The 25,672-nt window shown below is 37.6% G+C and overlaps 1 protein-coding gene across 2 annotated transcripts in view; it reads left to right on the forward strand.

Moving 5' to 3' along the window:
* LOC126266771 (cation-independent mannose-6-phosphate receptor) overlaps nt 1-24,079 on the forward strand; it is a 599,618-nt gene extending 575,539 nt beyond the window's left edge. Inside the window, exons 21-24 of one of the 2 annotated variants that reach the window (XM_049971307.1) lie at nt 694-799; nt 3,584-3,729; nt 9,388-9,458; nt 20,829-20,916. In XM_049971307.1, coding sequence (XP_049827264.1) covers nt 694-799; nt 3,584-3,729; nt 9,388-9,414 — 279 coding nt within the window. In that variant the 3' untranslated portion in view covers nt 9,415-9,458; nt 20,829-20,916. Of the gene's footprint in view, nt 1-693; nt 800-3,583; nt 3,730-9,387; nt 9,459-20,828 lie in introns of both variants that reach the window. The other variant, XM_049971299.1, reaches the window with a different exon arrangement.
* Nucleotides 24,080-25,672: the final 1,593 nt, after the last annotated feature.

A 25,672-nucleotide genomic window follows, 5' to 3' on the forward strand; every position in this document is an offset into this window, starting at 1 on the left:
AGGCTTTTGTCTTTTACTGAATAATGTTTTCTTTGTATATGTAAGTGTGTTGTTAATTTCTTCTGGGGCAATTATCGTGTGTGATATTTCTTCCTTGTTGGGAGTAAATTTATACTATTTGCTGAATTGGTTAGTTGTTACATACATTCATGTCACTTATGAACTTTCTTTCTTTGTTTTGTTTGTTCATAATCACTATTGTCTCCTGAGATTTATTTCCTCAGTTTCTGGAATAATTCTTGTGTTTGTCTAAATCTGTTTTCAAATCATCGAATTCAAAGGATAACTGCTAACCACTGAAACTAGAAGCAAACTGTTTTTCTTTTCTAAACAAAGTTCTCTTATTCATGCAACTATAAACAATAGGCTCATTCATCCCAGAAAATAAAAGGAAAATTGGATGAAGCTAGTATTTTTGTTTCTGAACCTTACAAATAGAAGACATGTAAGCCTCTGTGGTATCTTGCAATTTATAACTTTCAGCTCCGTCAAATGGTTAGACATTCCAATTGCTCGTCATTTCTGGGATGATTGCTAAATCTTGCTGCAGCAGTTTTAATTATTGTGGCTATTATATAAAACAACCACATTCACTTTTCTCTTTCCCTGGATATTATTTTGTTGAAAGTAAGTTTATAGAATGTGATGTTATTAGTGTGATTCATTATAGTATTTGTTTTACTTTTTTCACAGCGAAATGAATGTGATGTTACTATTGGATGGAATTTACCAACAGTGTGTCAAATAATCCATGATCATGCAGCACATCATGATGTCTCTAGTGGTGGTATAAACACAGGTAAACTTATGAACTATCATTTAGAATATACAGTATGGTAGACATGCACTCTCCCTAGTAATAACTTGTAATAGTAATTTATTATTATTTTTTATATTTGTGGCTACTTCTCCTCTGGGACCAGATCTACACATAAATTTGTGGCACTTCAATGAGATCTCACATGTCATAATCGTATGCCAACCTGTGAATGTGCAATCTAGAGGAAACCTTCCTAGCCACTCATTGTTTTAAAGCCCTTCTCTGGTTAATATTTATTGATGATATCTTTGTGATGTATTTCCAGGGCTAGAACACTATCCGCATTCCTCCACAGCTGCAGTAACTGCTCTCCTATCTGCTTCAACCTGTCCTTGTCAGCCCAACACACCACCTCCCTGTATGTTGACATCGACCTCTTTCTTGGCTTCACAAAAGCCTGTGTCCATATCAATCTCACCAACCACCAACTGGCCAGAATGTGGATGACACATCTGCACTGATGAACAATCCCTAACCAGTATACTGAGACCTCCGAATGTAGTACACATACAGAGTCTCTGTGCCGTGTCAATAGAAGCCACTAATCCTCCAAGTGTCTCCACAAACGAACTCCAAGGCATAGGTATAAAACCTGTCCTTTATACTTAGCCAACACGTCCTAATTACAGTCTAATTACAGTCTTGCTACAGACATATCCTACTCTATCTGAGGTAGAGCCACCTGTGAAAGCAGCTTTTTCTTCTTTCATTCTATACTCAGACTCTCTCTCTCTCTCTCTCTCTCTCTCTCTCTCTCTCTCTCTCTCTCTCTCTCTCTCTCTCTCCCGCACTACATTCAATGCCATACATAATTTTACCTTCTTGCCCCTCCCCCCTCAGCCATCAGCCAGTCTTCCTCTCATCCCTCTGTGCCCCTCCCCACCTCCTTTTGCAACTTCATTTCTCCATTTGATACAATGAAAGCTGCAGCAGGTGTAATGCAGTTGGCTGGGACAATGTATTCCTGTGTGCACACCTGCAAATGTTTGTTTGTGTGTTTCCCCACATTTTTCTGCATTAGTTAGCTCTGGAGAGTTTTCCAGTATTTTTTTTTGTGCCTGTTGACTGTCAGAGCTTCACCTAATAGGTGAGTTCTTGGCTTTACGTCTTTCATTATTTGTATAACAACCGGCCTCTGTAGGCAAGGTTTCTACTGCATTCCTGTGCAGCTACTCTTGATTTTGAGGTAATCAGTTCACATCCTGGAAGTGGAAGACATATTTACTGCCATGTGGCTGACTAGAGCAAGAAATGTAGTGTTGTAAAGTACCATGTTACCAGTCTTTGCTGCAAAGTCTTGTTCTCATGGGAACCTTCAGGCTCAGAGGCTTCCTTGGTGCTAGTGAAAAGTGGTGATTATGTGTTGGTACCAGATTTCACTGTCTCCCTTATTTTATCTCCATACAACACAAATGTAACACCATGCTATACACACATCCAGTTACCTACATTCAACAAAAACCCATTTAAGATACAACTTTAGACATCCAGAGGAAAGGGTTAATTGTGTGCCAGTGAAGAAAACCCTTTCCAATTTGTTGGCTGTAGGTACCCCTCTGGAACTCCCAGCCAAGACCATATTGCATTCAGGACTTTCCATTATCAACTATATTTTTGTATTTAGATTTATAACAACGAAAATAATCAATTTTTGATGTTACATGTCAAATTAGTGACAATACAATGTTTTAGTAGTAATCTCTGTCTTGCATATTACCCTGTCTTCCACCTTTAAGCTCTCAGGTTTTCAAATCTCATTCAGTGCAGTCCCCAACAATTAGTCTTTCCTTCTCATCCTGTCCGGTAAGTCTCCCCTGACCCAGGGTTCTGGGTAACTTTACTGAACTGTACCCATTTCCCTAAACCTCTCCTGTCCTTTCCATTCATTCCACTTTCTTCCCTTCAACTCTTTTGCCAGAAGAAGAAGCCACTGGCTCTGAAAGCTTGTAAAAGTTAAATCTTTGTGTGTGTGTGTGTGTGTGTGTGTGTGTGTGTGTGTGTTTTCTCCTGCCATCGAATGGTGAGTAGATTTTTTGTAGATTGCTATAGTGAGACAGAAGCATCTCTAATAGTAATAGCTTGTAGAGACATTAAACAGTAGTGATCAGCCCATTGAAAGACCAGCTCAAGGTATATGTGTATTTGAGATTAATCTCATTTGCACCAACTTTTATGCCACGTTTGTAAGAAGGAAGAACTGTGAGTCTGATAGGTAGCAATTAGCTCTTCTTTTCTTCCTCCTCTTCTTCTATTAAAAAAAGGCTTGATGATACTTCTAATTTGATGGGAGATTTTTTTTTTTTAAATTGAGTCTATATTCTGTAGATCAGGAGGGCACTAGCTATATTGCACATGATCAGGAAACTGGCAAACTGCATTGTTGTCACTGTGTATTGCAATCAAATAAGGAAGTTCAGATTTTGTGCAGTTATAATTCGTGGTGCTATCTACATTGTTATTCAACAGATTGTGTGGCTGCAGACTGGAGGCTAACAGATTACTGCTAACGAATGATGATCTTGATAATGATTCTCTTGCAGCTTGTCAACTGTGCACTAAGTGGTACATATTTATTGTGTTAATTTTTTGTAAACATATCATACAAAAAGAGAATAACAACTTATGTGTCCTACAGAGAAACTTCAGTGTCATTTGTAAAAGAACTTCATGTTTATCTTATATCCACTGATTGATCAACTTTGCAATCTAATTATTAAATGGATATAAAACTAATTATACTGACATTTGACAAAAATGTTACAGCTGCACTTGTGGTGAGCATACTCTTCATTGTCATCATAATAACGCTTGGGGCAGTTTTGAGAAAACAACAGAATCGTATTCGCTGTAGGAACTTTTTCAGTTGCTTTGCACTATCAAGATACAGAGGCCATAACTTCTACTCGAAGGTTAGTAATTAAAAAAGGTAAAATTACTTTACATCATAAGATTAATTGATCCTAATGATTAAGTATGACAATTCTTTAGACGAAAGTAGCCTAGAGTAGCCAAAATGTAGAGCCAAATCTCCTTTTGATTGTGCTAATGTGTTTCAAACAAAATTATCATTCTAGAAAGAGCATATAGTTAAAAGAAAAAGAAAGGAAAAAAAAAATGCTAGTCCCCACATAAAGGTGGTGTCGAGTCTCGGAGAGGCTCAATCAAAATTATTGCCAGAAATATTCAGTTTTCAGTCTAAGTATTCCGTTAGACATAAAAAACTCGCCCATATTCACATAAGTACAACTCTCACATACATGGGCACTGTTGTTTCAGGGTGCCAGGAGACAACAGTGGCAATGTGTGTGTGAGTTGTGCTTATGTGAATGTGTGAGAATTTTCTACATCTGGCAAAGGACTTGTCATAAAGCTGAGTATTTGTAGAATTCATGTTCATTGTGCCTGTCAGTGACCCAGTGCCTCTTCTATCTCTTCTATGTGGCGAGTAGTTATTTCTCCTTTCCATCTTGTTATTATTCCATCCTAGATTCTTCATTGTTTGATTTTTATCTGTGAAACATACTTTCCAAAATGACAGTTGAAAATAGTACAGACAATCCAAGAAAAAACGTTATATGCCCAGGAGAAGATTTACTAGTTCCGAAAGTAAAATGTGCTTGATGGGAAGACGGTCGACAATCTGTAAAACATTTCTTCTTCAGCATGGTCATCAGTTACTCTTCACCAATGTATCACTGCTATTATAGTCTCAAAAGGTAATTGAATGATTCTTGTGTTTTAATTGATGTAATTTAATTCCTAATATGAAAATGTAACATCAGCTGAGTAATAACACATTTTCGTCCATTTAAATCTCTTTATGTTTTTTTCTTTTCGATGTCATAAATTTTTCTACATTACAGAAAACAACTTTGTGCCACCTCTTTCTCATACACTAAACACCACAATGCAACTAAATACTTAGTTCTGCAACCTCAGCCTAATTTGAGGTCTCTGCCTGTTCAGCTCCAGCACTTTCATTCAACAGCAACACTCACATACAAATCCGGAATGATTCAACTCAGTTATGGGAATGCACTTCCAGATTCTCACAGTCTTCTGCAATTCAAGTAATTACTCTGTTGACCTTGAAGGATCACTTTCCCTGACTTCTGAAGTACACTATGGAAACACCACCTCCAACCCAGGGGGCACACAGCTTCTATGCCTCTCAAAAGCCACCAGCCAACTTCTTGATTTTGCAAGCTCCAAATTGCTATGTGACATTACTTCATTGAGGCCTTAGAACCTGTCAGGATCAGGAGAAGAACATCGACATTTTCATTTGCCACTTCCTGCTCCCACTTAATAATCAACTCTGCGCCCTTACGCAGCAGTCTGCTGGTGTCATTAACTGTCAGTTGTCTGGATACATGTAAACAGCATGGCTTCCTGAACTTGTTTGAGAGTGTAACTACTTTTGAAGTCATTGTAGCCACTGGTTTTGTCTCTAGAATTGGAAGATGAAACATTAGGCAGAGAAATGTGCCTTGGACCGTTGCCTGATACTCGTAAAATGAAAATCACAAAACACTTACCTCTTTCTTTCAACGTATTGTGTGTTATGGGGTCCAGAAACATTACATACATTGAACCTTTTGCCCTCCAGGAACTAGAGCGACACAGTCATGAACCTTTCCTCCAACAGTCTTAGCCCCATAGAAGTATCAGTCCTTTAAAAGGCCACATCTTTTCTCCCACTCCCAAATTCAGTCATGCAGGAATTGTTAAAGGCCTTTTCTTCTTTTCCCGCTCGCTACAGTGGAAACACTTTTTTGCCACCAACACTACCTCTCAAATTCAACCAAAGACCAATGTTGGACCCTGCCTGACTCAGTTCACTCCTCCATCCAACTGTGATCCATCCTCGCTGCTCCAAAATCACTCCCTGTTAACTTTCGAGAATTTCTTAACCTCGAACCTTGCCTCACCATCATTCCCCAAATCCCTCAACATGCAAACCTCACCTTACATCTACAGAAAGATCCACAGTCCACCACCTAAAAACTGACCGAGCGAGGTGGCGCAGTGGTTAGACAGTGCACTTGCATTCGGGAGTATGACGGTTCAATCCTGCGTTCGGCCATCCTGATTTAGATTTTCTGTGATTTCTCTAAATCCCTCCAGGCAAATGCTGGGGTGGTTCCTTTCAAAGGGCATGGCCGACTTCCTTCCCTGTCCTTCCCTAATCCAATGAGACCGATGACCTTGCTGTCTGGCCCTCCTTCCCCAAAACAACCCAACCCGACCTAAAAGCTGATCCCGACCCTATAATCCTACATGCTGACAATGGCTCCACCACTGTTGTTTTGAACTACAAGAATTACCTGGCATAACCATCCACCTATAGCCCTGTTAATGTGACCCTGTTCCAGAAATCCAGCAGGATCTCCAGTCCTTACTCAGATTCTTAGGCCCTTCCGAGAACCTCTTCCCAGATTCCATCTCTCTCCTCACCTCTACCATTCCGCGCACTGCTACCTTCTACATGCTTCCTAAAGTTCTTAAACCCAACTACTCAGGACGCACTATTGTGGCTGGTTACTGTGCCCGCACTGTGAGAATCTCTGCTGTCATAGACCAACACCTGGAACCTATTAGCCGCAGTGTACACTCTTACATAAAAGATACCAACCATTTCTCCACTGACTCTCCACAGTTCATGTCCCTTTACCACACAGTGCCCTGCTCGTCACTGTTGATGCCACCTCCATTTACACTAACATCCCTAAGGTCCATCGCCTTACCTCTATTGAACACTACCTTTCCCAATGCCCAAAGGATTCCAAACCAACCACCTCCTTCCTATTCATCATAACCAACTATATCCTCATCCACCATTACTTCTCCTTTGAAGGCATTACCTACATACAAATCTGGGATACAGCTTTGGGCAGCTTCATGGCACCATCATATGCCAAACTATTCATGGAGCATTTACAGAAATCCTTCCTAAACACCCAGGATCCCAAACCCGTCACCTGTTTCAGGTTTGTTGATGACATCTTCGTGATCTGGATCGAGGGTGACATCGTATCCACATTCCTCCAGAACCCTGACACCTTCTGTCGCATTTGCTTCACCTGGTCCTACTCAATCCATCAAGCCACCTTTCTGGATTATTATTCACATGAAGAACTTCAAATGGCATTTCTAGTGGCTTGTTTATGTAGTGTAGATCACTGGTCATCTTATGATCCAGACAATTTAAGGCGTACATATGCTCAGTAAATTACTAGATATGAAAGCTAGATACATTACACTGTAATTATTGATTTTAAAGAGGAAAGAGTATAGTAATTGCACAAAATTGGCATTTTGACAATGATTCCACTCAGAGAGAGAGAGAGAGAGAGGGGGGGGGGGGGGGTGTAAGTGTAAAATAGTTAAGTGTGAATTCTTGGAGTTTTTCAGCGTGCATGCACAAAATTTTAGTTCCCTCCAACAAATAGCATAGCTCCAGCAATGTGTCTAAATGATGTCTGAAAGTGATGCATATTACAAGCAGTGTGTCATTTCTGACGTCTTATAAAGGAGAAAGACATTTTGGGGAATATTCACCAAGTTTTGTGTGAAGCCTTTGGAGCATCTGCAGTCTGCGGGAGTACAGTTGGTAACTGTGTACATAGGTGGAGGCCATCAGAAGGTGTTTTGATGGAGCTAAGTGATTTTCAGTGAGCAAGACCATCTACAGCCGTCAGACCTGAAATATTGCAGCATGCTGTTCTCATTTACAAGTACCGACACCTTATGACTCAGCAAGTGACACTGTTGCTGTCATTTGACGAAGGAAGTGTGAATGTAATTATCTGAACTCTTGGATATTCAAAAGTGTATGCAAGATGGGCACACAAATGCCACAGAAAAAATGTTTGTTCCGAGTTGTTGCAATATTTTGTAGATGAAGGGGAGAACTTTCTGTCCCAGATCGTGACAGGTGATGAAACCTGCGTTCACCACCTTGAGCCCAAAACAAAGAGACATTTGATGGAGTGGTGTCATCATCTCTCTCAACAGAAAAAAAAATCAAAGCAACTGCTTCTGCTGGCAAGATTATGATGACTGTGTGTTATACCGTGAGGGCGTGATGCTCATCAATATGATACCAAGTGGCATTACCATTAATTTGGAGGCTAAGTGAACACACCAAGCACCTCAAGAAGTGTTTCCAGTGGCTTCTTTTTTATAACAACACAGGGGATATTGCGATTCAACACGATAACTTTCGGCCTCACACAAGTTTATGAGGACTTCTGAACATATCATGAAACAAGGTTGAATAGTGTTTCCCCTCTATAGCCCTGACCTATCTCCCTGGAACTTTCACTTGTTTAGGCCATTAAAGGATAGCATTCGTGAAAGACATTCTGAGGATGGCGAGGAGATGACATGCACATAGAAGAAATGGCTTCATGTCCAGAACAAGGGCAAATACCAGCAGCACATACACTTCCTTGGACTCGCTTGGGAGGGCCATAGAACTAGAATATTATGTTGAAAAATGGGTCGGGTAATTGGTTCTTACTGACATATATCAATCAGTAGAATTATCACAAGGAATGAGCAACTATGCTGAAAGACAGTAAGATGTTGTGATTTTTGTTTTATGGGCATTAGGCAGTGGTCAGAGGCACAATTCCTTGCTTAATCTTTCATCTTCCACTGTTGGACACATCATCAGTGTGTAAGTTTCATTATGTGAAATAAAAAAAATTGTTGAAGACACAAAATGTGAGGCTTCCATTCTGGATGAACCTCATAAATAAATAGCTGTTGGAAAATACAGGAAATAGAAACAGTAGCAAGTAGTTCAGGCATACAAATAGTGTTTGGAAAATGTTATATCTAATGAAAAAAATCTTTCTATTTTCGTTCTTTGTTGTTTGCTTGGAAGTGACAGATTTACTTTTCACATGCTTTGTCTGTCTGCAGCCCGCAGCTTTATCTCCTGAATACAGATTGACACAAAGCTTCAGGTTACCTTTACATCTGCCCTGATCAGGAGGAAGATTAAAAATGATCTATGTAAACTTAAATCAAATCTGATAATCACAGAAAAATAAGTTACCACTAGTAGATAGTATATAGTGTCTGAATGTACTAGTTGGAACTGAATATCTATTAATTGCCCATAAGTCCAGCATTATTTATTTATGGACACATTATTTTTATTTGTGCTGATAAACCAAGGGATATGTATATTCAGCAAAATCTTCATTGTTTGTGCATAATATTAGCTTACGTTAAATAGATTTGGGTATTCTTTTTTTGTCATAAATGTTGCATAGTGCTCATTCTTCATTAATTCTGTCACTGATATTTAAAGTATCAACTTATGTACTTGGTTTATGTGTAATGTTAAAATTTTGTGAAATCATCATATGTGCCGTAAAAAGCAGACATTGGTCCTGTTTTTCTTGTGGGCAGCAATGCTTATGAAAATGGAGCTTATCTGCCAGTATATAACCATCTTGTTGTGAGCTTTTCTTAATGTTTGTTTTTTTGTCCATATAATTTACTTGCATGTCACACGCACTTTTGTGTTTATTGCTTAATTTTCGTTGCAGGCGAGTGATGATAGCAGTGACCTTTAGGTGAAGGGACTGGACATTCACCACAGTTTAGGGCTTTCAGACAAGTCAGTGTTGTATGAGTCTCTTTACACTTGGCCACCTTGGGTGTGGATTGCCTGTTAGCATATATATGGGCTATGGATTGCATGATTGCATGTGGGTAGTTAGCATGTACAAAAAGACACTCACACACATGCATGCACACACACATTACAACTAATCATGCACGGGAAGTACAAATGGTAGTATTAGTGGTACCAAAAACTACTACCATTATTTGTTTTTGAGAGAGTAGCTGCATGCTAGTGTCAGTGTTCAATTTGGAATTTTCTTTTCTTTTGTATTTTATGGCCTTTGTTACTGCTATTTTTGTTGGTTTGTGGAGAGATGTTTAGGTTTTATTCCAATAACAGGCAAAACATATTAGAATATATAAGGAAGGGATATTTGTAACCTATTACACAATGCTGTTGAATTATCTTTCTTGGAGTCATATCATACTAGGCAGTTTTTGTTACCATGTTGTGTTAGATTTTTATTTTGCATGTCATTGTAGCTTCTTAGATTCTTAATTTTATTTTTACTTATTTAGCTATCAACAATCCTCAATATTTGCGGATTCCTTAGTACAGAATGAACGGCATTAAAATATTTTGTCCTGCATTAGTATTTTATGACTACAAGAAGTTTCAGCCATTATATAGCTTTATGTGCATGCAGTTTCTTTCTTTGGATTACTCTGTTATTTCACAAGGACTTTGTCAGTTAGGTTTGTATAAGTTTTTGACATGTTTAATAGTAGTCAACTTTTCAACTCATACAGTGCAGTATGTACAGTGTAACATTTCACAGTATCTTAGAAACTTATAGATGTAAACTTAAGATTAAAAATAAAAAAAATAAAAAGGAGAGAAAGCAAGGAAAGCATTCCGACATGAAGTTATGTGGCTGAAACGAAAGTTAGGATTGGACTCTAGTTGTAAAGCAACAGTATACTTTTGTCATGCTGGAAATTGTCAGTGTAAAAAACGAAGCTGGAAGTATAGGAAAACCATCACTGTCTGGTGTAAATTAAACACCACTGAGAGTGGGTTATGTGGAGTGAATTCTAGACTTGTGTAAAGAAAGACAGTTAACTTTTAAAACAGCAATATATTGTGTTGTTAGAGCCAAGAAAAAGACTAACCCCCAGTCTGTGATCAGATATGCAACTGAAACCTGAACCTTCTTCCACCACTTTCATTAACTTATTTTAAATACATTCTAAATATGTGCCTAACTAAACCTTTTTCTGCTTTCTATAGCAAGTATTTCACAATATGTCAGTACGTGTCTTTGGAAGAGGACATGTGCTAGAAGAAAATATAGTATTATAATTATGTTCTTTGATATCAAGAAAGAGTTTGACCTTATTTACCACAATGAGGAAACTATGCCAATGTGGGTATTTCAGATAGTCATTTTGATAATGGAGTCTCTTCTTACGGAGTGCTGTTTGTTGTTGGCAATAACATCCAATCCCAAACTGGATGGTGGTTGAATGATACTTCATGCTAATGAACTCAAGTCTTCTGTAGACTTTTATTCACTCCCAGGGAACACTAACAATATTTCGACAGAATTACCCTTTGGTGCAGAATTAGACGATCAAAATTAACCTGAAAATTACTGCTTGTGCAACATTTGGAAGTCTGAAATAAACCTGAAGAATTGCCAAACTCTCTTCTATAGATTTTCCTGCGCATAATTGGTCAGAATTTTGCAACTAAAATCTATGAGCATCTCAGTAGTAACTGCCTTATTAATTTTACTATCAACACGACTAATAAAGGGCTAGCCCTCACAATCAAGAACCAGTTTGTACCCTGACACAAGCCCATACATGCACTCGCATGTACAGCGTGGAAATTTGGTTCTTGGTGGCCAGCATCACTCTATCATACCTTCAAAGGTCACAAAATAAGTTGTTCTGTATCATTACTGCTATCAGTATATGTATTGGCAACACCTATATTGAGTAAGTCAAGTCACACACTTTCATGATCATTTCCAATGGTTTGCAGGTTGACAGTCGATCAGAATGTTTGTTATCTTCCACAGATTCTTGGCCTAACTTGAAGTGCATGAACCACTCTAACATTCTTGCTTGACTCAGTGCATGTTCACCAAATGCTTCTGTCAGCATGAGGTGGATTTCAGCTGCAGTTTTCTTCAACTCGGGGACAGAATTTGATGCAAATCCATTGCTCCTTCATGTCATGCATCTCACAGTTCAAAGAAGTACTGAAATGTGTTCTGGTATTCACCACTACAACTCACAACTACATGCGCCAGAGATGATGAAACTTTATGCCGCAGTAGCTGAAATGTGTACCTCGAGACATCTAGGTTCAGAATGTCATACTTCTACTGGTTTGACAGGTACATATTTTGGGAAGCACTTGTATTTGGAAACAAGCTCTGATTGTCACTGTGTTTTACTGCCATACAATCTTTGTAGTCATTAGCATTACCAATACCACCACATTCTAGTTTGCAAAGAAACAGAAGGAAATCTCCAGATCAGATCTTCGTGAATGTTGAAGATGCTACTGCTGATGTAATGATATCATTATCACCATTAGTAGGTGCTGCATTGTGAAGATGCAGCTTCAAGTCAGGTAGCTGATATATCTGGAAGGTTATGCTGTAGCAGAGTCAGTATCTCTGTTAGCATTCCCTGTCATGGAGAGTGGATGTTGTTGTTTCCCAATTTGCCTCTTCACAAACAAGGTTCTCAGTCTCGTCTGATAAGACGCCTTATGTGATTATAGATTACCTACTTGTATTGTATTTTTCTTTTCAGTATTTGTGGGTTGTATCATCTGTTATAAAGTTGCCACAATTTCAGTTTTAGTACTGCAAAACAACTGTGGCAGTGGTTGATTAATCTTATAACGCATTATAATCTCCATCATTACCCAGCAAAGAAATCTGTTGCAGCAGCTACCTCTAATCTCTTCCATGAGACCTCTCAAATCAAGGTACTGCTTCTTAATAAAGTCTATGTGGATTGGCACAGGGATCTCATTTAAGTGTGGGAATACCATCTTTGGTGACACCAGCCCATGTACTGGTGCCAGGATGTGGTACAATGCCAATTCCTTTCTACCATTGAGAGAGGCCTATGCTTGGCTCTGTGTTTGACATGCTTTATGTTATTTGCCTGTCTTTATCCGCTATAATTTTTCTAGTATTGTAGACAGGGCCATTGTCTGTTCTAACTGCTTCACACTTCAACAACATCACATTTGTTAGACAGTCTCTCCCAATTGAATAAAATCTTATCGGTTTTCTAGCCATGTCAATTCTAATAGAATACTCAAGCTTTTGATGGCCATCCCTGTCATCTTCGTCAGGAGTAAAATCCACAGACCAATGGGGCTGGGACAGTTTTCCACTTATACAGGCATGACTGCAGCCTCTGACACCGTTCACATAGAGCCAAAACAATGTGTGGCTAGAAGGCGAGTTGGACAGCTCGCACACAGCTGCAACGTCAAGTGGCGTGACTAACCAGTGCCACGATTGAAACTGATGCTCCTGCCTTCATACAATCATCAAGCATCTGCCTTTGCTTTCTTTCGACATCCTGTGCCCACGCCCATGCACTACTAAATGTGTACCCCTGCTCCCTGTTAAAATTGTTGCTGTTTAACTGATCTCGAGTGCCTCTTTTATAACAGAATCCCAATATGTTGATGTGTGAGCTGAGACTCTTGTCTTTTCAGACTGTATTTAATGCCTGTTTATATTCTGCTATAGCCAACTTGTCAAGCTCTGTTTGTTTATTATGTCACTTGTGCTCAGTTAAATGCACTGCAACTGTCTGATTACTTTCAATGGACGCATACGCAATGGACACATGACGTGCTATGTTGTCTTTGATAGGGCGCAGCATATCTTGTCAAATGTGCCACTTGACATAACTCAGTCCTGCTCAACTTGCCAGAGGCTGCAACGGTGCCTATATAAATGGAAAACCATACCATCCCCGGCAGTCAATGGTTTTTACTCTTGATGATGATGGTAGAGTTAGCTATCGAAAGCATGAGTATTTTGTTTGAATTGATGCGGCTAGAAAACTGGGAAGATTTTATTCAGACATGGTACATTACAGTATGTGCATAGATAGCTTCATCCCTTACACAGGAATGGAGTCACCTTCCATGCTGGACACACAAAATGTCCATAGTTAATTTAGATTTACAAGATTTGACAGGAAGAATCCTGATTTCATCATCATAACGAATATCTGGCATGGTGGTATTGGCATAAGATGTTACTGTTTATGCTAATGGCTCTAAGTGGCAGTGAGGGGGAGAGGGGCACCCTTGGCTGCTCAGCAGTTTGCTCCAATTGTGCCCTCAAGATCATCCTACTGAGTCAGTTCACAGCTGCAGCAGCACATGTGATCTTGAGAGTGGTGGACAGCTGCGACATATTGAAAATACCAAATTCTTCATCTGCTCTGCATTTCTGAGTACATGTTGGTTTGTGGGGGTTGAAGGGACCAGACTACAAAGGCCATCGGTACCTTCCGAGTACAGTGCAAGTCATCTATTGCATGTGGTCACTAGAGAAACCCTCCAGTCCATTCAAGAATTCTTTCAGCTGATGAATTTTGTACAACATGCAGCCATGTTAAGTCCCCATTACCAGCTCACTGTCCAGGAGTGATAGCATACATAATTAAGAGGAGGAGTTACTGGAAGTGAAGGGAAAGTTGCTGCAGTTGGTGAAACTGACAATTTCTCTGTGGTATAGGTCCTCACAGACACATATATGCCATTGAAGTACTCCTGACACAGCCCAGTATTGTACATTGCCTTTCTGTGGACAGTAGCGGACTGCAGAGAAGGAAATGTGAACATGTGGCACAATTTCATTTAACTAATTAGCTCTTTGTTTTGTATGCATTTAGGCAGTTTTAGATTATTATGCAGACTATGTTTTATATAACCAATTCTTTATTGTACTTTCTGGCTAATTTTTATCTGCTGACTTTACATTAAGCCAAACTGGGTCCTGATGCTTACAGTTCTGAGCACCCTTCACCCACAACAACAACACTATGAAGCCTTGCAGTAAAATCATATAAAAACTTTAAACTGTGGAATCCTATCAGCCAAAAAAATGTCTATCACATTATGTCCTAGAGAAAAAAACTTGGTCTCAAAACAAAGCATTACATGTTACTCATTGATCTGCGATGCCATTTTTCAAGATTCTTGTGTGCTAATTTGAGGGGAATGGTGACAGCCCAGTGGTACTGCTAGACTGCAAATCATTAATCACCACCCTTTTTTTGCACAAACCATGACATCACATCTTCAACATGCCATAAATACATGGTATCACCTGCCATATCAGGTAAATTCCCTTACAGTCACTCATGATCAAGAAGCAGAATGCTGGGTTTGACTCTCAGATTACCTATGTTGAAATGACAGTTTATGATCTTAACCTTTTAGAGCACAAAAGGTGAGGAACTCAATTCTGAGTACATTTTCGAATTATTTCAGTTCATGAGAATCCCAAGTGATACAAAAAATTACAAAATTTTCTGTATTTTAAATTTATCAACATGGTAGAAATTTTGAATTGTATTTATTAAAATGAATACAAAAAGAAATATTTACATTAACAAGTTTGTGGAGTGATACAGTGTAATAGAATTCATCAGGATTTATGGATTTGTACAAACCATTGCTGGCATATCACGACATAGCACATCTTACAACAAGGCATGCTGTGTATTTTAATAGTTTTAATGTTACAATATGCATAGTATCATCTGATTTCCACTTTAAAAAAATAATAATCTAGACTCTTTCCTAAAGGGGATACACCCTTCCAGGTCAATAATGACCTTCACTATAACTAATAATTTCGTTTTCCATTTGTGCCATGAGTTGTAGATGTTTGACAAATTTTTCTTGTGTGTTCATACTACAGATTCTAGGTTTTATATGTAGCTGCCGACTGATATTCAAATTAGTAAAATAATAAAACAGCTTGATCTCCAGCACTTCCAGGCAATGCTTTAGAAAGATATATACTGTTGAAATTTATTGTACCACTTGTTGTATATTTGTTACACATAGCAACTGTGTCTTCCAAGAATTTGATAATCTTTTTATCAACAATAGCGAAGTGAAAGAATTGTTTTAAAAATAAATTCTACTCCTTAATATTGGCTCCATTTCATTTTGACTGTCTGACACTGCAACCCATTTTGAATGTTTTTGCATGAAAATAGCTGCTTTTGCAAAATTGTTTTTATTAATAACAGTTAACATCTCGCTCCTGTAGGGGGTATCATCAGATTATCTGGAGGCATAGAAAAATTAATATGACAAAACTGAGGCATTGTTCTAAGCTGCGCAGCATTGCATGCAAGGGACAGTAACAGGATAAGCTTCAGCCATCAGTTGCTGCTAAAAGGCATTGAATAGGAGTAAGAATATTCTGGATATAATATCCACTCATCAAGGATCTTTTCAGATTCATGAAAGACGTAACAAGAAGAGAAAATTGAAATGTAAAATTAACCAAGGTTACTGATGGGTGGTGGGAGAAATGGGAATATAAAAATTGGTAAAATAGTAGACCAGTTATGTACCTTCCAAGTATTAAAACAGGCTCATCATGATGTACATAGCACAAAGTCATGCATACAACATGCGCTTGTAGTGTAGAAACTGACCAGCTAAGCATGTCCTCCCAACACGGCAACAGAACTGATGGTGGGTATGGGCTAGAAAGCACAAAGACTCAAACATAAACAGATTACACTATTATGCGAACACTATATTGTGGCAGTTTTAGGTGGGGAGTGTTTTGAACTATGGTTGTGTAAGATACCAGTAGAGATCGGGCCTGAACTACCCCTGCCAGCCGCAGCAAACAAATGCAGTGTAGCCACCACCAAATGCTTTGTGTACTCCAGTTTAAATTGTGTTGTGGATTACTTGTTTTCTTTTCTTAAGAATGAAGATACTAATCCTGATGGATAAAGGTATTCGAATGCAACTCTCACCACAACAAAAGGAATCGATGATCCCTATGATCATTACGTCAGTTATGCTTTTGTGCAGAATGTGGATGTAGGATGACAGCCCTTTGAGCAGGAGGCGGGGCTTGTTTCCCCGCACTGCACCTCTCCCCTCGAGCAGTGATAGTTCTCGTTTGTTTACTGTCGTGGCTGACTGCCATGATATACTGTCCACGTAATAATGACATTGCTTAATATCAGCAATTAAAAAACTTATTAAAATATATTTGATGCCACTTAAAAAGAGAACATATCACGCTGCAGTTATAAAACACTAAAGAACTAATGGGAATTTGCTAGTAACAGTTGTATGTGTGATAAGAATCTAAAAATACACAGAAAATGGAATAGTACAAGATGAGTCACTGTGAAATCCAAGAATGCTCTTAATAGGAAGGTAAAAAAATTAGAGGAACATTAATAAAATGATTGCAAATAGGGATATGATTGCAATAAGGGAATTTTATGATGTGGCCAAAGAAACAACCTGTGCATTGTGTGTCTCACAAATGCTGGAGGGCTGCAGAGCCAAGATATCAATTTATAAATTGCAATAGTTTCTATAAGGGTCCAAGATAACATTAAATAAAACCATATAGAACAGAAAAAACAGTAGATGGATCCTGTCAGAAAGTATTGCAATACCTAAATTGATTCCTGGGCTCTGCAGCCCTCTGGCATTTGCAGCATACATGTGGTGCAGGGTGCTTCTTTGGCCATGTCACAGGAATCCCTTTTTCATTTGGAATTATTTTATTAACATTCCTGCATTTTTGTTTACCCTGCTGTTATGAGAATTCTTGGATGTGGCACTGATTTATCTTTTGTTATTACATTTGCTGTGTATTTTTACATACCCATTACATTCAATTGTTATTAGCAAGTTTCAATTCACTCATTACAGTGTGATTTGTTCTCTTTTCAAGTGGTGTCATATATATTGTAAAAAGGTTTTTAAAATTATTGTCATTAATCTGTTTTAGATTACTGTTTTTGCTTCCCATTTAGGTCTTTCATGTATCTGCAACTACTTGACATTTTATTTACATAGCAGCAGCTGTTCATGAAATATTTCAGTTTTCCATCAAATCTCTAGAAGTTTTTCTGTGTCATCTTGATGTTCATTTACCACTCTTCATTTGGCTATGAAAATTAGTACAAAAATCACTTGTGTAACTTCTGGGAGTCTTGTTTCTGCTTCACTCAAACATTTGACCAAGCGTAATGTAAGCCTTTCTCCCCTGGTATTCAGTCTGTTTGTTGAAGAAACAGTGGTAGAAATAAAACATAAGTTGAAGTGTGGGGTTAAAATTATGAGTGCAAGAATACCATGATTCAGCAATGACATTGCTCAGTCAGAGTGATAAAGACAGCAGATACTGAATGGAATGAACAGTCTACTGAACACAAAATATGGATTGAGAGTAACCTGAAGAAAGATGAAGGTAATGAGAACAGTACTGAGCAACCTTTAAAACTGGGGGCTGTGAGGTAGATAAAGTGAAGGAATTCCGATACCTTGGAATCAAAATGTGTGATAGACAAAGTAAGGGAAACATAAAAACAGACTCGAACAAGCAAAGAGAATATTCTTGGCCACAGGAAGTGTATTGGTATCAAATATTATATTTAATTCAAGGAAAAAAATTCTGAGAATGTACATCTGGAGTACAGAAATGTATGGAGGTGTATCATGAATTATGAGGAAAGCGGAAAATGGAAGCCCAGAAGAAGTTTATTATAGAAGGATGTTAAAAATTAAGTGGACAGGTTAAATAAAAAATGAGTGTTTATCGGCAAAATTGACCAGGAAAGAAAAAATGTGGAAGACACAGTTTATAAGAAGGGACGAAATGGTATGACGAGTTATTACGTAAGGGAATAAATTCTGTGGTAGTAGAGGAGCTGTAGAGTAGCTAGCAAAAGGCAGAAATTGGATTGATGTCACAAATAAAATAGGATATTGGATGTAAGTGCTATCCTGATATTAAGAGGTTGGCACAAGAGAAGTAATCATAGTGGTCTGCATCAAACCAGTCGGGGTGGGGTAGGGGTGGGGGTGGGGACAATTAAATGCTCTAACCGCAGTGTGATGCTGGCGATGATTCTGGTCTAATGTACAACACTCATTCAGCCAGCAGTTCCTCAAAACTTAGATGTCCATAAACAAGTCATCATGAGAGAGCTGCCATTTGGCGTTGACGTCTTGCTCTAGGAAAAATCTGCCCGTGGCTACAAAATGCCAATTCACCATTGGCTGCCAACTGTCTGCTTGTTCATTACCCTTGCGGAGGCATCTGGATTTTGAATTGTGATTACATAGGCTTTCCCTGCGTAATAAGTCTTGAAAGTCTCTTCGGGTTTGCTGCCGGATCCTAAAATCAATTTGATATTTTGGCGATCCAACTGGTCGCCATCTTCAGGAAAATGCTGCTTCTGCTGATGAGTCCCGCTGAGAACTGACGCCAGGTTGCAAATCGACGTCCTATATAGGCCACCATTCAGCACAAGGCGCATGCGCCACCCATCACGGTTTCTGCCTTCCAAAACAGGGATGGTGGCGCCACCCTTAGTGAAACACTGCTGGCAATGATATATCGCAATCAAGGCCGCACCAAAGAACGTTCAGTTTTGATGCAAGATAATACAGGATTCCACGTCTTGATAAGAGGAAACCCATTGTCTCTATTAATTAAATTATCAGCCAACCTAATTTCAATCACCTCTTTATAGACACTGTTCCAAAGACCGGAAATGTTGGCAACCACCACAGTTTCCTCAAATTTCATATTGTGTCCCTCATTTAGGCAGTATTCTGCTACCGCCGATTTTTCTGGCTGTTGTAGCCTTGTATAACGCCGATGTTCCACACACCTGTCATGCACTGTGTGAATCGAACGGCCAATGTAAGCTTTCCCACATTGACGCGGAACGGTAAGATTGGACGAATTTTAAGGAATTTTAACATTAAGAGTGTGTTCCATCCATCTTCTAAGATTAGGGCTCTGCTCGGCCCTGTGAAGGATGATTTGGGGCTAAAGAAACCTGATGAGTACAAAATTCCATGTCAGTATGGGAAAGCTTACATTGGCCGTTCGATTCGCACAGTGCATGACAGGTGTGTGGAACATTGCCGTTATACGAGGCTACAACAGCCGGCAAAATCAGTGGTAGCAGAACACTGCCTAAATGAGGGACACAATATGAAATTTGAGGAAACTGTGGTGGTTGTCAACATTCTGGTTTTTGGAACAGTGTCTATAAAGAGGTGATTGAAATTAGGTTGGCTGATCATTTAATTAACAGAGAAAATGGGTGTCCTCTTATCAAGATGTGGAATCCTGTATTATCTTGCATCAAAACTGAACGTTCTTTGGTGCGGCCTTGATTGCGATATATCATTGCCAGCAGTGTTTCACTAAGGGCGGCACCACCATCCCTGTTTTGGAAGGCAGAAACCGTGATGGGTGGCGCATGCGCCGTGTGCTGAATGGTGGCCTATATAGGACGTCGATTTGCAACCTGGCGTCAGTTCTCAGCGGGACTCATCAGCAGAAGCAGCATTTTCCTGAAGATGGCGACCAGTTGGATCGCCAAAATATCGAGTCAAGTTGATTTTAGGATCCAGCAGCAAACCCGAAGAGACTTTCATGGATTTTGAATTGTCGTGTGATGTTAAGGAAAGTGAAATTGGTTGTCAAGTGACGACAAAAATAGGGTTGTATTTAGGTAAGACCATCATAAGAAACCAACAGTTTAGTCACCCTGAAGAGAAACACTGCAAAGTTGGCTGAATCATCAGTTTTAAGTGATTTCCAAAATGATATGGCCTAATGCATAGAGGAATTCTGTTCAGATTTCTACTGGCCTTGGAAGTCTTTGCACTTAGGGATTGAAAGTCAATAAACAGTGTTTCACACAGTGTCCATTCTATAAAAAGAGGACAAGCAATAAATGAAATATGTATTCAGTTAACTGTGTCATATACATGAAAGTCATTTCTGGTTTTAAATCCTATCCTGAAAATTTCCAAGTGGAATACAAACTGTGAAATGAGTAAAGACAGTAGCATTGAACAGTCAGGAGGCACAAAAAGATGATATTGCTTTTCAGCATTAATATTTGCATTCTGCTTTTATGATTATCAAAGCCTTGTGTGTGTGTGTGTGTGTGTGTGTGTGTGTGTGTGTGTGTGTGTGTTAAGATAGATAGATAGAGAGAGAGAGAGAGAGAGAGAGAGAGAGAGAGAGACTTGCAGGCCTTTAATATAAACGAATAATTTCACTTTCTGTTAAGGATAGATTGAATAATACTAATGTTAGGACTTGTTTTGTTACAGCTCAGTTCGGGTGGAGAAGTGAGGATGATGAATGCTTCAGCTGATACTGGATTTGGTGAGAGTGATGAAGAAATGATTAGGATTTGAGCATTACATTTGACCAATGATGCAATCAAGCACAAAAATTAGAATTCAAAAATAACCTATCAGATTCTCAGTGCCTAATGTCTGTGTCTGGGGGGGGGGGGCTTTGACATGTTGTGTTTAGCAAATTGCTGTCAGGTATATTAACTGCTTAATTGCAGCAAAGACTGTGTAACTTTAATGCATCAGTGGAGAAAAAATTATTTAATTCCTATAAAAAATATTCTGCTAAATATGTTTTCCTACTTGGTGAAGAGCAGGAAAATCTTAGTAGTTTGAATCATACTATTACTTTATTGCTTCAGAGGGACTCCTTGAAGACTTGTGTAATAGTTTTATATGGAGACTGTTTTTTGTAATTGTATAAAACTGACAGAAATATAACTGCAATGCTTTAAGTGAGAACATTATTCAGCTATTTTTTGCTGACAAAACTGAAATAGAAATTTAATCTGCACCAAAAAGTGCTTGCTTTTTGGCTAATCTACATAGCAGTTGTATTACCTGCTAAAATGAACTCCATAGCTTGCGAAAACAGTGGATTTTGTCTAAATATGTTTTATGGTGTGATTTTATGAATATTAGTTTGTGTGACACAGCATCTGTTTCACAAGGAGGTTTCAGTTCTCATTGTTTAATGCAGAAACTTCAACAACATTTTATTTGGTATAGATTCGCCATATTAGTCCTTTTACTTCTATATTTTATAAACATCAGTATTTTCATATGTGGCATTTTTGGTGAAATGTTTACTGCTATGTTATATGTGAATAGTCTTGAGTAGATAGAGTTTTTAATGAATTCTAAAGTTTTGCACACTTGATTTTTAGTGATTAAATTACATTATCAATAGTTCCTGTTGCACTGCTTTGATGTACTGCAAATGTAATTGTGATAGTGAGCCAGCGTGTTTACTTAAAATCTTGCGTAGCAAAGCAGTGGACATTTGTTTCCCACCAAGTAGTTATTTGTTTTGAAAGACATTCCTCGATCTGTGAACACATTGCTGTATTTTTAAGGCTGTACATATGCAATGAGTCACAACTTGTACGGATATCACTATTTATCCATTAATAGTGTTTATTTTGTATGCAGATCAGAAAGCTGCATTGACTTAGTTAGATATTTTTTTTATGCAACCAATGCTGTTTATAATTATATTTTCTTCAATATTAATTCAGTTTAATAAAAAAATGATGTTCCATTGGAAAAACTTACTAATTTGGCTTTTGCATACTGAGATTGCTGTTGTTATTCTATGCAGGGTATTATGCATTGTATTTTCAGAAATGTGAGGTTTTATTTTGCAAATAATTCACATTATTGTAAGCTGCAAATTTCCTCCATTAGTGTGTATCATTAGTAGTTGTTACCATAAATATACTGATTTCTGTGATGCAGTAATATTAAATTAAGTTTGTTTAATGTCTGCTCAAAAATTGCCTGTAATTAGATTACATGAACATGTTAATGAACTGTAACAAGACATTTGTGTTGAACATTCAGACGACTGATGTGCTAGGATTCATCTGAGAAGTGAGTTGTAAAGAAGTGGCAAACACAAATAAAAGCAAATAAGTAACTGTAGTCAAGCATCACAAAGACTGAACAATTTGGCTAAGTGAAAAGTTATCTGTGGATTGCAGTCGTTTTTCACCATAAGGTCATTGACCTCCTTTTCTGTATGCTATTCCATCACACACATTATCTCTATTTTCATATTTTTCCATTTCCCTTTGTCTCATTTTCTACCTAGTACTGACTTTATTCGTGTAAAGCTGCTCCTCACATTCCTTTCATACCTGACTGTCCATTACATTGGCAGAATCTTTTGTTTGAAATTTTACAATTTCAAGTTTTTGACGTCTCACTGTAGTTTAGATTCTAATATGCTAACATATCCTTTTGTATTTGATCAGCATTTTCAGCATAATTGGTATTGTAAAAAAATTGTCTACTGATCCACAATTTTTTGTTGTTTTACTGAGTTGTACAATCTCATAGAATCCATGAAGTTCTGGTTAGTAAAAGAATGGTAATAGGTCAAAATATTTTGTGCATTAAGTTATAAAACCGAATAAAGTTATCTTAAATAATGTGGCAATAACATGAGAGATGAAATTGCATACATTATATTTAGCATCTATTACACTGTTTTAGGCCAAGATACAGTTTTGACTCTCATAAACTGATAATGGAGAAAATATATTACTTGTGTTTACCAGTGAGTTGTTTCGAAAAAATTGCCATTTGTGCTTTGAACATAAATGTGAAAGGGACATTGTGATTTGTCCCAGATTATTGAAGAGGTGTGTTGTTATTTAGAATAAGGGCGAGTATGAGGAATGTCTTACAACAGAGAAAATCCTTGAGAGATTGCTGCAGATTCTGTAATAATTATTAATAATTCAATTTAAAGAATGTGTGCAATTTTTACACTGTCACATATGTAGTATCAAGTCCATAAGCCACAGCTAATGACAAGCCTTTGGTTCATACACTTTGTGAAGTTAAACACAACATTGATTGTCTGGAATGATGCAACAGCACAAAAATTTGCTTTGTTGCAGTTCAGCACATGTCCATGAATCATCTTATGTACAAATTACAAAAAGAAAATTAAGGATATTTTTGATCTGACATTTAGAAACTTGCAAAGTTATTTGATATAATATTTAGTTATAAATGGGTTGATAGCTGAAGTAAATGAACATAAGAACTAGAACACCAAAGTGTGATTACATTTCCAAAAAGTTTTCATGACTACTGTGTGAGTACTTTAAGCTTATTAATGTAGCAAATATATGTATATACTAAAATTTTAATATGTGTTTGAGCTATAGTTTGTGTCATGATGTAACTGTTAAGTCATTGTTGCCTTCTGTATTGGGTTGTAATTTTGTGTAGATTTGTGATATCAGTGTTTTCAGTTACTCAGAATGATTGTTATTTCTTATGTTAGATGGAATTAGACTGTTGCTATCACCTTGCAGAATTTGAATGAAACAAGCCTGACACTATTTTCTGAGTATATGAATAGCATTGAGCTTTCTATTTTTGTGATAACAAAGTTATTAAAAAGTGATTGCATATATTTTATTGAATTTTTATGATGAAAATTATGCCTGTGTATATATAAATAGTGAAATAAAGAAGTTCCAATATAATGTATGTATTATGCATATATAAAAAATTAGTAGGAGTGACTGAAAGGTTGAATCCTATAACTGCCCACGTCATGTTGTGCCGACTCCACTGTAGCTTGAATGGATTTTTAAGTTTGTTTTATATGCCCGACTTCTAATTTCACCCCACAAGTTTCCAGGGTTGAGCAGTTATTGCCCGATGACGACATGCAATACAGTTTGTTAAAGCAGAGTTCGCCGTTATTGATTATGTTTTTAGATTCAATTTTACTGCTCGTACAGAGACTCAACGTTCCTTTGTTTAACAGTGCGTCGTCAAAATAAGTATGAAATGCTAATGTCTTTGCAATAGATAATGTCTACTATTGAGTTAAAGTTTGTACCTATTTTGCCATTTTAGAGAAGAGAAACCTTAAGCGCTTCAGCTTTTATAGTTTCAGCATCAAATGTTCACTAATTTCAATTTACTTCCTATCTCAGTTCAGTGTTTAACACAAATTATATATCAATGTCATTTCAGAGATATTACATCAGTTCCACACTAACGAAACAACACGTAATTGTCATTTAACATCACTTTTATTAATAATCCTTTTTCTTATGATGTAAATGTTAATGAATGATCACTGTCTTGGAGGAAAGAGGGATTGATTCTAATCATGAGATAATAGCTTTTAATGAGCTCGCAGTCGTTAATTAAATAAAAAGTCACGTTCAAGGATGACATGCGAACAACTTTCGTTACGTCCATTTTCACGTATCTGTCAAAACTAATCCTGTAGCCCACTATTCAAATTAACACTGATGTTAACCCCTTTTGTTGGAACATTGAATCGTAACTATTATGCGAAAGTTTATTATAGCCCACAAATTTATTCCTTTCAGATACGCGCACGACCGAACAGCAGAACTGAACACAAACGACTTGTTTTAACAACCGAACAATGCAATGACGCTACATTACGACAATGTCCACCTAATGAACATCTCTTTGACTTTATCTTTTCTACTCTGCTTAATTAAATTATTCCTAATTACAATTTATTCAGCTATTTAATGAAAACATCTAACAAAAAATAAAATAAATTTATCCCAACGTAAAAGATCCGTTATAATCCCCATGAACTTCCATATTCATCAATTTTCAATTCATGATGATAAAAAGATATTGATTTTCACCTGTTACACTGCAACAAAACAACTGTTTGTTGTGAGTACTAACCTGTCCTTTCAAAACTAATTAAACATTTAGTAAGTGATTTGTATTTGAATTCCTTTTCATATATTAGTGTGCGATTTGTATCAAATTCTGCATCCAGTTATCTTCCTGATGAGAGTTGGTTCCTTATTTATTATTTTTCCTTCTGGATAAATTTTACTGTGCTGTGGGTATAGTAAGCAATAAAAGGAGTATTACAGAAACTGTAGAGGCAACCGTGTTACTTTAAGAAGACAATCTGTTAGAGTACTTCCACAATTATAACGGGGCAGTCTAATGAAAACAAGACCAGTGGTAACAAGTAAATTGTTCATTATTTCAAAAATAATCACCGTAACCATTAATGCATATATATCTCTCTGAGACAAGATGGTCAGCACCACATTTTAGTTCGA

Source organism: Schistocerca gregaria, chromosome 1 (assembly GCF_023897955.1).
Source record: "Schistocerca gregaria isolate iqSchGreg1 chromosome 1, iqSchGreg1.2, whole genome shotgun sequence".
Lineage (NCBI taxonomy): Eukaryota > Metazoa > Arthropoda > Insecta > Orthoptera > Acrididae > Schistocerca > Schistocerca gregaria.